Source organism: Drosophila ficusphila, unplaced genomic scaffold, assembly GCF_018152265.1.
Source record: "Drosophila ficusphila isolate 14025-0441.05 unplaced genomic scaffold, ASM1815226v1 contig_412, whole genome shotgun sequence".
In the NCBI taxonomy this organism is placed as follows: domain Eukaryota; kingdom Metazoa; phylum Arthropoda; class Insecta; order Diptera; family Drosophilidae; genus Drosophila; species Drosophila ficusphila.
The window spans coordinates 1365911-1380547 of NW_025064326.1; the positions used below are offsets into that span (position 1 = coordinate 1365911).

The 14637-nt window shown below is 42.6% G+C and overlaps 5 protein-coding genes across 5 annotated transcripts; all 5 read right to left on the minus strand.

Annotated features, from left to right (window-relative positions):
* Positions 1–1555: 1555 nt before the first annotated feature.
* Positions 1556–2020, minus strand: LOC108091419. The gene has a single exon (XM_017190611.2). It carries the CDS (start codon positions 1979–1981, stop codon positions 1697–1699), a length of 285 nt encoding a protein of 94 aa, XP_017046100.1. The 5' UTR covers positions 1982–2020; the 3' UTR covers positions 1556–1696.
* Positions 2021–3134: 1114 nt separating this feature from the next.
* LOC108091433 lies at positions 3135–3446 on the minus strand. Its single transcript, XM_017190624.1, has one exon. It carries the CDS (start codon positions 3409–3411, stop codon positions 3199–3201), a length of 213 nt encoding a protein of 70 aa, XP_017046113.1. The 5' UTR covers positions 3412–3446; the 3' UTR covers positions 3135–3198.
* A 1178-nt stretch (positions 3447–4624) lies between these two features.
* Positions 4625–5194, minus strand: LOC108091429 (leucine-rich repeat extensin-like protein 3). The gene is given in 2 exon segments (XM_017190620.2): positions 4625–4985; positions 4988–5194. Coding segments are annotated over 2 exon segments (321 nt in total). The 5' UTR covers positions 5133–5194; the 3' UTR covers positions 4625–4809.
* A 611-nt stretch (positions 5195–5805) lies between these two features.
* On the minus strand, positions 5806–6266 carry LOC108091428. The gene has a single exon (XM_017190618.2). It carries the CDS (start codon positions 6204–6206, stop codon positions 5901–5903), a length of 306 nt encoding a protein of 101 aa, XP_017046107.1. The 5' UTR covers positions 6207–6266; the 3' UTR covers positions 5806–5900.
* A 397-nt stretch (positions 6267–6663) lies between these two features.
* Positions 6664–7083, minus strand: LOC108091432 (neural Wiskott-Aldrich syndrome protein). The gene has a single exon (XM_017190623.2). It carries the CDS (start codon positions 6998–7000, stop codon positions 6752–6754), a length of 249 nt encoding a protein of 82 aa, XP_017046112.1. The 5' UTR covers positions 7001–7083; the 3' UTR covers positions 6664–6751.
* Positions 7084–14637: the final 7554 nt, after the last annotated feature.

A 14637-nucleotide genomic window follows, 5' to 3' on the forward strand; every position in this document is an offset into this window, starting at 1 on the left:
CAGGCTAAAATATCTCAAAACGAGTAGACAAAAGCTGGCAAAAACAAAGGCCATATCAAAATGAGGAAGGCAAGGGGTTGAGGGTTACGGCGTAAAGGCAAAAGGAGGAGTTTAATTAATGGTTGAGGGCTGGGGGAAATCATTTGGGGCTAACTGCAGGTTCCTCAATCACCGAGAAACGGAGCAGAGCAAGGGGTTAAGGACTCGAGCTACTTAACACCCTCTAAAGTCCTCCCCCTTAATCGTTTTCGGAATTTTCCAAGACGGTAAACGGTCGACAATGACGTTGAAGTTGGCCTAGGGCGGCCAAATTGTCGGAAACACCTTGTTTTTTGACTGGATCCAAAAGCACCCGCTTCCATTTTTGCCGACACGTTTTCCAAGGCCCTCGCAAATCCTCGTCTAAACGCTTTCCCACCCACGGCAATTGTTGTTGCCCCCCCCGTACATAATATGTCCATTGTTTATAAAACAACGGCGAAACAGGTCGCCGGCGTCTGATGAAGCGAATGTTTAAAGGAAAACACTATGTTGTTGTTGTTGTTGGTGTTATAAGGCTAAGAGAAGAGTGGGCTAATAGTTGGCAAGGTGAGTGTATTCGTGACTGGCTTTCCTATGATTGTTCGTCCCTATAATACTTGCCTGTTATATGTCTGTAAACTTTACTTGAAAAGTAAATCAAGCAACAGCCAGAAGCCAAAAAGAGTTAATTTTCTTCTGTACAAATAATTTATGTGTTTGTATTATTGAAGTTTTTCAAATGTTCTTTCCTTTTTGTATACTAAAATCAACTTTAAGCCTTGATTTTCTCACTGCTGCTAGTGCATTTAACTAAATATATTCAGTCTATGGGCTTGAAGCTTTTGTTTTCCAAATGAACGAGACGGCGGATGAATGACTGACCCAGGGACAATAGAAATGTGTATATAAAAGGAGGGGAGTGGGGAGGGTGTAGGTTTAATATGAGTTATTAGGTGCAGAAAAGTTTTATGCTGCTGCAAACCTGGTTAAAGACTTTTGTGAAGGTGCCAACATAGCGCAGCCAGTGGAAAAGAATTTATTTTCTAGTGGAAACGAAAATACCCTATTAATTCCTAAGATCATCTGATTGATATATTTTTAAAAGAGGGGGAAATTACGTCCCATATCTAAGTTATTTAGAAATTTTATAATTTTATATTAAAATTAACTCTTAGGGTATAGTAATCGGAGGGTTAAAAAGTTAGTCTCGGCGAACAACTTAGTTAGGACTTCACCTGCCCCGTGTATCTGTTAGAAACAATTTGTTTTAATTGCACAAAGTAGTTGGCAACCCTGGCTTGCAGCAGCAGCGGGGCAATTAATTCTCATTTCACTGGTCTCACCCGGGATTTTCGGCCAATGACAACTTTCCGTGTGGCCCCGTATGTTTCCTAAACGGTCTTTATTATTTTATTTTCATAATAAATGGGCGGGAAATCCCATTTGCATTGTACACCCATATCAGCTATAGTCCAAGTGATAAGGAAAAATCATGATTCTTAATACCTTTGTTGACCTATTAAATAAAATTGTATTTGTGATGATTTCAAATCAGTGATTTATTAACATAAAACTTAATTCGGGTTTTTTAGATTTTTATATATTTATTAAAGACATTTTTAATGGTTTTTTTTAGTAGAGGTTACAAAGGGTCACCAGGTCCTGCTCATCCAGTTCAGTTGCCGGCAATGGCCTGCTCGTATTTCGGCGGCAGAGTGGACACCATTTGCGGCTGCTGCTGGAGGTGGCAGTTGTTTTGACACTGGGCTGGCACCACTGCGGTGGCGGCGGGTTGCACCTGTGCTGCCGGAACAGACACCACAATATTATTCCTGGACAGCATGCGGCGGCATTTGCGGCAAGGACGACCCCAAGCCAGCGGATTGGCGTAGTAGAAGAGTCCTCGACGGTGGTAGCACTCGCACTGCACGTTGATGTTCACTGTACTGGCGTTGTTCATTGTGATTCTTTATTTGGCCTGGGCTGGACTTCCCTCAACCACTTTTCTGCCTGTACTGGCCAAGTTCTCGGCTGTTTTTATTATATATATTTTGTTGTCGAACAGACACTGAGTGCGATAAGGAAATCCTCTGCACTCCTTATCAGCACACTGATCGATCAAAGTCTTTGGCTCCCCAAGTGATCCCATTGCCTACAGAGCTTGCGATTGTTTTTATATAAGATATATGTGTGCTCCCTGATTCATAGGTGTCGAAAAACTGGGGGTTGCCTTGGGATCAGCTGAAGCCCGTGAGTCATGTTCGGGAATCTGGGAACTTGATTGCTATCGAAAATGTTAGTGTAGATCGGAATAGTGCAATATGGTTTGTATCGTAATCTATTGAGATTGATGCAGTTTTACGCTTATATACGTTTCACTTGATCTTACTGATAAGATATTATGCTTTCGGTGGCAAACACATTTGGGCTTCTCTGGTTTCCAAAACTATACTTTGCTTGCCTATAAGTTGTTTCTTGCGCAAGTTACAGACAAATTGCCATTGAAAAATGTTTAATTTGCCCAAAACTTAATAAGACCAAAAATCATTTTTTTTTTAAATCGTCCAAAAAGTAATAGGGGTCGTTAACTTTGATTATAATGGACAAACAGTGTTTGGTCCCGCTGTAGGTCACTTTTTGGCCTTTTTACAACCAAACAATCACTGTAAGTGTAGAGTTTTTATCAAAATTGTCAACTAATCTTTTCCAAATCACTTTTTATTAACTAACTAAAGGATCAGTTAAAAGGCTTAGTCGGTGTAGTCGCCAAGATAGCTCCAAAACTGAGAGATTAGTTAACGTAGAAACAGACAGATGGATGTTACGATTCTGATCGTGATGCTGATCAAGAATATATATACTTTATGGGGTCTGAGGTATCTCCTTCACTGCCTTGCAATCTGATGACTGAAAATATACTACCCTCTGCAAGGGTATAATTACATCATAAAACCTCTATGGAAAATTGTTTGTTCAGCAACAAATTGATTATTGAATACTTTATTATTTCGCTGACTGTATACAAAAAGTACACAAACATTGGCTCATTGCCAATACAAAACTCATGAAAAGAGTCAAAAATATCACATTTGAATTAAAAGCAAATATTTATTTTGTTGATCTGCTTTATTAAAATATTTTAATTTGTCTTAAATGGTTTGAAGATATCCTTTTCGATTAGTAGGTGGAAACAGCAACTGGCACAATCCTGGTGGTGGTGGTGGTGGTGGCAACAGGCACTCCCACCTGGGTGGGCACCACCACGATGTTCCTGGACATCATCCTGCGGCATCGACGGCAAGGACGTCCCCAAGCCAAAGGATTGGCGTAGTACAGGACTCCTCGGCGATGGTAGCACTCGCACTGAAGGTTGATATTAACATCGGACATGGTTCCTCGATTTGATTTTTGGGATCTTGATTCCTTGAATGTGAAGTTTGGACTGTTTCCCAGCCGCCTCTTCACCGTTTATATAGTGCATTTAGATACACAGTCAGCTAGGCTTCGATAAGGTAATGCTCTGATCGATTAAGTTGTCGTGATTCATTTATTCTGGTGGTATCTTGTCTGCTGTAGCAAGGTGACTCATGGGAGTCCTCTGCTAAAGGGTTCCCCAAGTTAATAAATGAGTCTTATCTTCCTAAGTCCCATTAAAAAGATAGTATTTAGGTTAAACAAGTGTATACATTTTTGATACATTTTATGTATCATTTGATTTATCCAAAATTTAAGTAACGCCAAATTTCAAATTTTTTGTAACATTTTATTTATCATTTGATTGAATTGTATATTTATCCAAAATTTAAGTTACGCCAAACGTGAAATTATAATTCTAATTTATGTACACTAAACAACCAGTTAAAACTTAAAGCAGTGAAGTATTTACTGGCGCGTAAAGAAATGACGATTCGTGAATTTTATTTTATTAAAGTTCAGAATATTTTATGTTCGTACACGGCGACTAGTTGTACACTAATTGATAAGCTGACTCTGGCCAAAGGACATCAATCATTTCAGCCAAGTCAGATAGCACATAACCAAAGCCAAATGCAAAAAACACGAAAACAATCATGTGCACAGATGATAGAGGAAAAAAGAGAGGGAAAAAGAGAGAGAGAGAGATAGAGTGAGAGGGGGGAGGGGGAGGGAAATGGCCTTAACCATTGTTTATGGCATTCGCCAGCAGTTAAATTTTCATATTTGTGCCGTTAACATTGCGAGTGAGTGCATTTATATATGTGAATTTATTCACCATATGAAAATGTGTCACTGCAGAGAACCGACATTGAAAACCAATTATGTAGATTTCAATTAAGGCAAAGTGCGTTTAAGTTATTTAAGCCAAATATTTCGAGTGAATTTACAATTACATGGAGTTCTTCAGGAGGCAAGGTTGAGGGGATAATACTGTTATTTAAATGTATTCTGAACTGTTTGGAACACAAATAATTTTATAAAATGTACTTAGTTATCAACTGTTGCAGAAACCATGACATTCTATAAAAAAACTTAAGTTGTGTTAAATAAACAAGTAGATATATTTTAAATGTATTAAGACTCTTTCTTAAATAATGAAGTTATTTAAAGTAAGGACACTGCAAACTTGGGGAGCTTGTACAGAATTTAGCTTTATTTATTTATAAAACAGTGATCGAAAAGTAACATTCTTTGTGAGTTAGATAAATATATATTTATTTGTGCTATTATTTAGGCTTAGTCCTATATCCAGTGAATTTGGTTGAAGTATTTAGTGGTCCGCTCTTTCCACGCGTCCTTGAAGGACCACGCCTACCACCTGGGCGGAGGGGGCTGCTGGACGATGATGACCTCCTCCCTGGGCGGCGGACGGCGGCCGCCGATGTTGAACTCGATGAAGGGCCGGCTGGGCGGCAGCACGTCCACCTCGACGATGGGACGCGGCGGCGGCGGCTGGTAGACCGCGGCAGGGGTGATGACCTCCACGCGGGGGGCGGCGGTGGGTAGCGGCCACCCACTCCGATCTCGATCACCGGGCGCGGAATCCTCGGCGGCACAATGTCCACCTCCACGATCGGCCTGCCGCCGTGGTGGTGGTGGTGGTGGTGGCGACGTTCCTCCTCGTAGTACGGCATTTTCCCGGAAGCTATCCAAAAGTTATCCTCGGTGGTGCAGGTGGTGGAGTGTTCGCCTTCGACTGTTTTCTCGAACTGAACGCACTTCTTCACCTGCCTAACTATTTAAGGCACCTTTTATCGCTAATTGGGGGAGTTTTTTTCTAATTTCGTTATGCATGTTTTCGCACAGGAGCTTAGGCCACTATCTTGTCAAGTGGAATTAATGCCTTCGATGATAAAAACATTGATAAACACAAATTGATAAAGCCAAAATTCCAATGAGGGGAAAATTGACGTGGGCTTTTGGTCTGATGCGCATGAACCAACTCAAGGTTTCTATGAATCATGCTGCTTTCCAAGGGGAAGGACAGCAATTTGGGGATTTGTGGAGTTCGAAATTCATCTGATCTATGAATCATAAAGCGGAATCAAAGCGGAGTAGTAAATTTTAAAAAGATACATATACTACTTCACTGTTTAAACAGGTTTTATAGCTCCCATGAATGAATCAGAAATCTTTTGATAGCAAGTTCGGTTACCATTTTTGTAATACCCCTTGGTTTTTATTTATAACCTGTTACCGTATTGGAAGGTATTGTCTTTGGTACCACTGGAGCCCACTATCAACACCATTGCACCACTTCGTGTTGTCATTTCGCGAACTCAAGATAAAGAAAGAGAGATACGAGTGTTTTGGTTGGGTTATCTTTCGTTTGGAGGATACGCTTTATTTGCTAGTGAACTGGTTACATTGGGTTATAGTTTTTGTGTAGTCGGGGAGCCCAACTACCACTGCGGGTAGGGCGGGTTGTTGTAGGGCTGCTGGTACTGGTACTGGTAGTCGTAGGCCTGCTGCTGGGGATAGTATCCGTTGGAGGCCACCGTGACTCCGCCGTAGGGCTGTGGCATGATCACCTGGGTTCCGGGCGCGTAGCTGACCGCGGGGGTCATGTAGACAACCTCGGCGGGCCGAGGCGGAGGCGGCGGCGGATAATATGCGCCACCCCAATCGGGAACCACATCAATCTCGATATTTGGACGACCATGGTGATGGCGAGCAGGATAGCCGCATGGATCTTCATAGTACCGCATAGTTGACTAGCCGGGAACTTCGACCGACCCAACCTCTCCACCCAGCAACGCGTTGAACACTGGAAGGCTCGGGCCAGAACTCGGCAGTCGGCACTCTGGCCGAACTGGAAGCCAGGGGCTCCATCAATCAGGGTTTGTGGGAATTATTCCAGTGGTTAGAGGGAGATAAGGCGGCTTAGTCACTCCCAAAAGGCTGATAAGGTTCTCCGGCCAGTTTCGCACTTACAGGTGATCGGGTTCTTCGCTCTTTTTTTTGTTTACTGTATTGACTGATTCCAGCTTATCGATGGCTAACGTGTTCCTATCTCCCACATAAGTGGAATTGGTAAATGTATTTCACTTTGGCTGTGCAATACTGCACGGAAAATTAGAATGGCTGTTCTCTAAATCAAACAGGTGTTCATTTACGCTTGTATGTTCCAGAAAAATACCAATTGTTTATAGAAACTACAGAGGCTCATGCTATAAATACACACTTTATTTTTCTTCGCTAATACTATCTTAAGTAAATTCATCAAGGCTGCTTTTCAGATCGGAGCTCCCCCTCAATATTGTGGGTTGTGGTAGTGGTTGCCTCCTGGCGGCGGAGGTGGCGGCTGTTGGTAGTACGGCGGTGGCGGCGCCTGCTGCACCACCATGACTGGCGGCGGTGGCGGAGGTGGCTGCTGCACCACCACAACCTGGGGGGGAGGCGGACGGTGGTGGCGGCGGGGCCACGGTGGTGCGATCGAGACCTTAATCACGGGCCCCCGGCGGGGAGGCCCTCCGCAGTGATCGTGTGGCGGTGGTGGCATTGTGGGGTAACTTTGTTGGCCAACTAACAATTCCTGGAGCGTCCAAGTACGTCGACTTATCGATGGTAACTGAACTAACTGAATGCGCAGCTCATGATACTGTCTAGGCCATCAAACAGCTAAGTACCTGCCCTCAAAAAAAAGCTCCAATAATATTACTCATACGCAGTAGCGGCTCGTATTTACTTTTAACCAGGAAAAGTATCGCTAAGAGGGATAAGTTATCGATAGTTGGCAGCTACATACAGCTTTGGCTTTATTTGACACAAATTTTTGGTGGGATAAAGCTTAATGATATCAGTTAAGTTAAATTAAACCCAAAAAAATAATCCTTTTATCGTGATGAGACAATGCCTCTGGGGTTACTAAAAATGACTCATGGATTTTAGGGAATTTTTTCTTTGTTTTATAAAATGGTGAAATTAATAGGCGGAGCTGCTTAAGAGTATCAATAAAAAGTGACTAGGGAAACACCTAATTCTTGAGGCCCACACCCCACAACTATGCTCAATTTTAATTAGAATCCAAAGTGGCATACCTCTAAACGTTTATAATCGCATCCCTGATGAAACTGCATTCAAAGTTTTTCATTTTAGGATGGTCGAAATTTTAACCCCTGTTCAAGTCAGACTTTTCCATGTTTTCCGATTATTTGCCAATAGGAGTTTCTTCAAGAATGCGATAACAGACATTCACCAACTTACACTTAATCTTACAAGAGCAGGCAGCTAATTCGATTAAATATTTATTAAAGTTTCAGCCCAAAAGAATTTCCAATACTTGAATACATATTTTGCCAGGCTTGTAAATATTTTGCAAATATTTACACGTCTATTATGCAAAGTTTGCAGACATGATTTGCCTCGAGGGGCGCCTTAGGCAAATATTAAATGCACGGCAAAGAAAACATGATAATTTCTGCCGGTCAATCAAAAGGTCCTTCGAGTCCTTTCGACTCTCAATCACTTGGGCAAACAAGTGCCGAGATCTCGACTTCGCAGCAGGACTGCGGGGCCATTTTGGCTTTTGTTAATTGAGTGGTTCGTGCTGCACTTTGCAAGGACTCGCGCTCCGGCTTGTCACTCTGATCAAAGGACAGGGGCTGCCGGGGGTTAAGCGGGCTGCCGGGGGTTAAGTGTTCGTGGAGGGGTGTGTGCTCTGCGCCTAAAAAGTTAAACATGCACAAAGTGGCAAACGAGTTTCGGGCAAAGTTTTCAACTGCCGCAAAAGATGGAAATGGTTGCCGCATAACTCGCAACATATCGACTCAAATTTGTGGGCGGGCAGAGCATGGGGGCGTGGCAGAGAAGGAGGCTTTGGCAGAACGCTTGGCAGCGCGTATCCAATGTAATGATGCTTTTTCTTTCAGCAATTCCTATCTTGTCAAAGAGTCGAGCAACTTGACAATAAAGTGGTTTCAACATACTTTTTCGCTTTTGAATATGTTTCTATAAATATTTAATCTTTCCATAAAACACTTAATTTAACTTTCATGAAGTTGATAATTTTTTTTAAATTATATTCCAGTCGAAAACATCTTTTTTTTTGTGAAGTGTGTTCAACTGTCGCTGTTTCATTTCACATTTTCCTCATATATATTTTACCTCTTTGCCTGCCGCTCCTTATGCATATTTTAGGAAATGAGTTGCAATCGAGTTCTGCGTTCTGCCAAGATAAAACATCCCCGTCTCCGCCGAGTCAAGACGGCATCGGAATCAAAATCAGAGCCTGAATCAGAATCAGAAAATTGGGGTTTGCAATCGGGAGCTGAGTCTGAAACTGAGGCAGCGCCTCCGAATCGATAGCTGTCAGAAAATAAGCCGGCAAGCAACATGCAAGACAGGCGTGAGGGGGCGTGGCAAGGGGGAAGGGGAGGGCGGTGGTGTCCGTGGTGCTGGTGGTTTTTAGCGGTAGCGGCGGCGTCGCACAATTTAAATATTTATGGCGCTGCGCTTGGTGCACAAGAAACGGAACCAGGCACACGGCATAGCCAAAAAACCGTAACCGTAAACCTAACCGAGAAACCAAGGAAAGCAGCTATTCGAAATTCCGCAAGCCGTGAACGTACACTGACAAAAAAGAAGTGTGCGTTACTGTGCGAAACGAAAGTCAAAGAGTCGAAATACTTTGTATTTCCTAAATGAGATTTTAACAAATTATTCTTCTCAAATATGTTCCAATCGAAGTAAATGAAAAATAAAGTTTATTACATTTTCTCCAAGTGCATCACCACCTCCTTTACGAGGCCACCAATTCAGGCATCTTCAGCGGCGGCGTCAGAAAACGCATTTCCTGCTCATGTCATGACATGCAAGAGCGGCGGGGAAAACGCGTAACGGGAGTTGGCTGGGAAAAGCGGGAAAGTTGGAAAATCGGGTGGTGCAGAAATGGGTTGCCCCGAAAGAAATCATTGCTTTTGTCGACATGTCATGGCAATACTCGTATCTGGAAAGTGTTTTCGGGGGCGGGCTAAGCAGTTTTCCGAACATTTTATTGAGCTACAGTTTTCATGCATTGGCTGTGAGTTTATGATTGATGGAGCTGTAAAGCTGAAGTCGGAGCTCCAGAAAGCTAAGGAAGGTGGGGGATGGCATGTCAGCTTAAAATATAACTTTAAAAAACAGAAAGAAAAAAATAATTACACTACGCAGTTCCTATGTTTTTTCTTTGCTACAGAAAGTTTATTCTTTTTTTTTGTGTTTTATAAAACTTTAAATAAACTCATACCATTTATTTTTTTGTTGGCTGTATATCTGTGCAGGCGCTGTTGCACAACAGTTTGGCAAGCACTGCTGATTGCATTCTTGTAAAGTTTTAATTGAAACTACTCACAGTTTCGTAGGCATTGGGGAGCGGAGTCCACCCCCACTATCTCCTCCCTCTGCCAACCGCTCCTCCCACTCACAAGGCCATTAAGGAACTTGTTAATTTGCATTTTCCATTTCCATTTGCATGAAATTTGTTTCTGTTCTCCTGGCGCAAAAATTAACCGAGGGAAACAAAAATAAGCGAAAGAGAGTGAAAACTTGTGCCTTTAATTAGCTGCCTGCGGTTTTGCACCCCTTAACCCAAAGGTACCACATATATTTTGTCGTGACATATTCCTCTCTCTGGATCCTTTTGACACTCCTGGCAATTTCCGGCTTTCACTTTCTCGAGCCGCTTTATAATTGGGTTTTGCTTATTTTCGCAAACACAATAAAAGCTTTCCCATACACAATCACCAAAAATTCGTAAACATTTACGAGGGGAAAGGGTCCCCAAACGTTCGGCAAATATTTTGTGACTTTGTTGCGTAACACGAGGTGACCAACTCCAGACCACGCCCCCTCTTGGGGTTTCCCCTCCCTATTTTTTTGGCCAGGCAGCCGAGTGGAAGAAGATTCGTCTGTCCACTCGAGTGTGCAATTAGGTGAAAATAAGTGGTTCCACAAACGCCTTCGAGTATGCAATCATTTAAATTTCACTTCATTTGTCATTTCCATGATTTGTCCCCTGTTCGACGGCCTGTTTTACACTGAAAACATCTGTTGATTGACCTAAATTGGATTTTTTTATAGCTCAATAAGTACAACTTTATGTTTCGACATAACTCAACTTCCTTTTCCCGCAGTGGACACGCTTTCTTTGCCCATTTTTCCCCTGCGAAAATCCAGCAACCAAACGAAATTATTTTGATTTATATGCAGGCAGGCACCTGCTCATTCGAGTTCCTTGTTTTCCTTTTCTGCCCACATATTTTCCCGCCCCTGGATTTGTCTAAACTAAACGCTTTGATTTGCGCAACACCCCGCCAAGAAACTGCCGTTCGTTTCCCGGATGTCAACAAAAACGGAATTTGAAATGCAAATTTAATTTGAGACAAGACGCGCGGCTCGAGGCCTCCTCAAGACCAGTGGTTCCTCGCTTTAATTGCCCCAATGAAAGGGACGAAGGTCCTGCTGGGAAATCGGGTGGGCGGCGGTAAAATCGAGGAAACTCTGAGGAGCTGACAGCTGAGCGCCTGCTTTGCCTGTTAATTTTGCGCCAAATCAGCAACAACTTTGATTTCGATTTTATGCCATGTGCATAAAATTTTTGCGCTGACTCAAAAAGTTCGCACAAGTAGTGTGTGTGGGCGGGGGTGGGCGGAAAGAGGGAAATTCTGGCGAAAAGGCGGTGGGAAAAATCAAAACCCTATCCGAGCGGAGTGTTTGGCCTGATTGAAATGTTGGCAACTATTGCGCCAAGTACTCACAAGTTTATTGGCAAATTGATGAAGTGTGTTCGCCTTTGCATGCGCATGAGTTTTCCACAGCCTGCAAAACAATTTTCCATTTTCATTGCATGCCGCTTGCAATTTGGCCGCGCTGATATGCAAATTAAGTTGTTGCACTAAACGACGTGCCGGGAAACAGGGAAACCATGGGCGGTGGAAAACGCGGGATGGGCTTCTCCCCTTTTGGCTCATTTGTATTACAATTCGTCACTGAAACCCACATGTGTGTGCGGGTTGAAGAAAAGTTTGCCTGGTTATGAGCAGCAATGCCTTTCCTAACCATTTTTATTCACGAGATGTGAGTTTAAAGTTACCCAGAGTAAACAGAAAAGTAGTTATTATTGAAAAATACAATAAAAAACTCATTGACTTGAATAACGGATTCACAACCTTTGTAATTTAGAATAACCTGAACTTTAAGATTCCTTTAATCTTACTATACACGAATCAACTTGCACATTAACATTTGGGGTTACACCCTAAAACTCGAGAGCCTTCACTCCACTATCCGCAGCTCAAGTTGCCTCAATCAAAGCCCCATTTACATTTCCCGACCACACTCTCAATCGCCACTCAAATCACAATCGAAACACCTCAAGCAACCTCCTCGCATTTAGATGATTTGTTGCCAGCACAAGGGTGTGCGATGTTGTATATGTTATAACGCTATTCGTGGCAAGATTTATGGCTAAGTCTGGGAAGGGAGTGGCACCCACTTGCATTTCAATTCTGCATAAACTCTGAAAATTCTCGAAACCCAGAAGTGAAACAGCAAAATGCGAACGGCACGGAATGCCCTCTTCATTAGCTCAATAATTTGACGATAAATTATGCGGAAAACGAAAAGCTTAAAAACCAAATCGAAAATAAAAAATGAAACAATTTCAACTGCAAAATGCAAAATAATGCATGGAAACATGTTTGAGTGATAAATTGGAACCTAACGACTAATAGATACCTGGTTTTAAGGATTTTCACAACTGTGTGCCTTCATATCTTTAATTTTTATTTAGCAAATAATATTCTTCTCTTTAACTTAATTTATTTTATGTGTTTTCAAACTAGATTTCTTCAGCAAGGCTCAGAAGTGAGAGGTACAACATTTCCCCGATTTCTACTACAGGCACTAAAGTTGCATTTGACGCTGATTAGTCTCTCAAATGTGAAAAGGAAATATGCATGGTTATGGCCGACGATTTACCGCTTGCGGGGCAAAAGAGGAGGCATTTGGCGTGCCGTTGTCATGGCCATCATGTCGTATGCGTAATATTGTTTTGCCTGAAATAACTGAAATGCCAAACACACAAATCACGAATCTGGAATCGCAATTCGCCATCTACAAATCGAAAATCACAATTTGGCAATTGCCGAAATCGAAATGCATAACGAAATTATCAAGGGAAGGGCGCCAAAGGGGGTTGAAAGCACGGGGGGTGGGGGTGGTGGGTATGACCTTGTCAAAAGTCAAATTATATGCTGAACGACGCTTAGCGGCAGCGGAAATTCGCATTATGAGCTTTTGGCCATCGCTTCCAGGATCGCACAATTTTAGTTAAAAGCGGCCCGTCCAGAGTTTTGATGTTTTATTTATCAGCGAGGGGGACGGATACACCCGCCGTGGGAAAAGAGGGGGGACACAGGACACAGCGGAAGGGGAGGGGAAAGGGGAGAGGGGGAGGGGACAGGACAATTGGCCCGGCTGATTGGGTCGTTGGGTCACTGCGTATATGGCTGCAATTTTAATTAAAATTTATTGATTTACAGTTGAATAAATGCACATTGCAGTTGCATCGTGTTTTCGGCACGGGAACTTCACATGTGGGTGTCTCCTGGCCGAATGGAAAATACTTTGAAATACTTTAGGAGTGGTTCGAGAGGCAAGTAGCTCAGAAGAACGTAAGAGCTCAAAAAAATTATATTTTTATTTAGATACGAAAGTGGTAAACACATGTGTTTAAATAAACTAGCAAGAGATGTGCTAAAATATTCATATGTTCTCCTAGAGTATTCGCCTCCTCGCCTTCGCCTTCCCACCCAAGTTATCCATTTGCTCTTCTCTTTATTTCTGGTTTTAATAATGCATTTTCCATTTTTAATTAAAGTTTTAGTTGCTCACCGAATTTTTGCGAGAAAGTTTCGCCCGACAACAAGCTGCAGCTCAGGACAAAAAGCAGTTGGCTGAGGATTTGGCTAAGGATTTGGCTCTGGATTTGGTGGCTGGTAGTTTATTGCATTTGTCGTCTCCATCTTCACACAGAAAAAAACACTGCCTCATACCCAATTCAAATTCGCAGTCAGATGTTCTTTTTTGTTACCTTTAATGAGGAAAAATATGAAATGTGTGTTTTTAGCAGGAGGAATGCGCGAAAAAATTATGTTTCTCAAAAAAAAATGCACATCACAAGCATTTTTTTATGTGCATCTCTACGTGCCGTGTGCCACGTCATTAACAGGTGAAAGGTGAAAGTTTTCGCCATGGCACACATCATTTCGTTGCCGAGAGAGTTTTTAGGCAAAACAACCCGAGGAGTAAACTCAGTGAACACAATTACAATTGCGGTTCATTTGACAGTTTCCATTTAGTTCTGCCAGCCTGCAGATGGCAGAAAAGGCCGGAGGAAAATCGGAGCAAGAGGAAGCAGCAGCAGACGGGGACTGTTGCATAATTAACGGCAACAAAGTGTTAAGGAGTGCATCAAGCAAATGTTAACTGCCCAACAACGGGCGGAGGGCGGAGGGCTCAGGGGTTAAGGAGGGGCCAAAACTTGCGGCTGTAAATCAGCCCAAGAGAACAAAAGGCATTCTACTCGTTCCCCCCTGAATTTTCACAATGAAAGCGGAACGGGGAGGAGGAAGGGTTTTACAAGCACAGGCCAGATGAAAGAAAGACGCTTTCACATTTATGTAACCTTCTTATTAGTTTCTTGTTAATATTTTTTCATAAGAAACAATGACGCAGCTTTAAATAAACCGGGTTTTTACTTGGAGGTCCCTCCTTTTTTCTGGGCAACATCTGCCACTAAAGTTTACACTGCTCTCCTCGGGGAGAAATTTCGCGTCTTAATTACAATAAAATATTTAAAACTGAGAGCGCTTTACTACTGTGCCACCCTGCAAGAATTGGTCCTTTTATGATTGCCCCCCGAACACATATCCTTGGGTAATTTGATAGTTACGACTGCTCCCCGAGGGGAAAACGAGCTTTCCGTTGCTCAAGGCGTCAATTGAGAAGAGGCCTGAACGGAAAACACGGGAAACGCGGCTCCTGGAACTTCGTTCGCATGAATATTTAGTTGCGTAATGTGTACACGCCCTCGAAACAGTTTAATTTGTGCGACAGCAAAACAAAAACAAAGGCAAATGCTAATTTTATTGACAT

Coding starts and splice junctions, on each gene's coding strand:
- LOC108091419 (XM_017190611.2), bottom strand. CDS start 1,981: ATGAACAACGCCAGTACAGTGAACATCAACGTGCAGTGCGAGTGCTAC.
- LOC108091428 (XM_017190618.2), bottom strand. CDS start 6,206: ATGCGGTACTATGAAGATCCATGCGGCTATCCTGCTCGCCATCACCAT.
- LOC108091433 (XM_017190624.1), bottom strand. CDS start 3,411: ATGTCCGATGTTAATATCAACCTTCAGTGCGAGTGCTACCATCGCCGA.
- LOC108091432 (XM_017190623.2), bottom strand. CDS start 7,000: ATGCCACCACCGCCACACGATCACTGCGGAGGGCCTCCCCGCCGGGGG.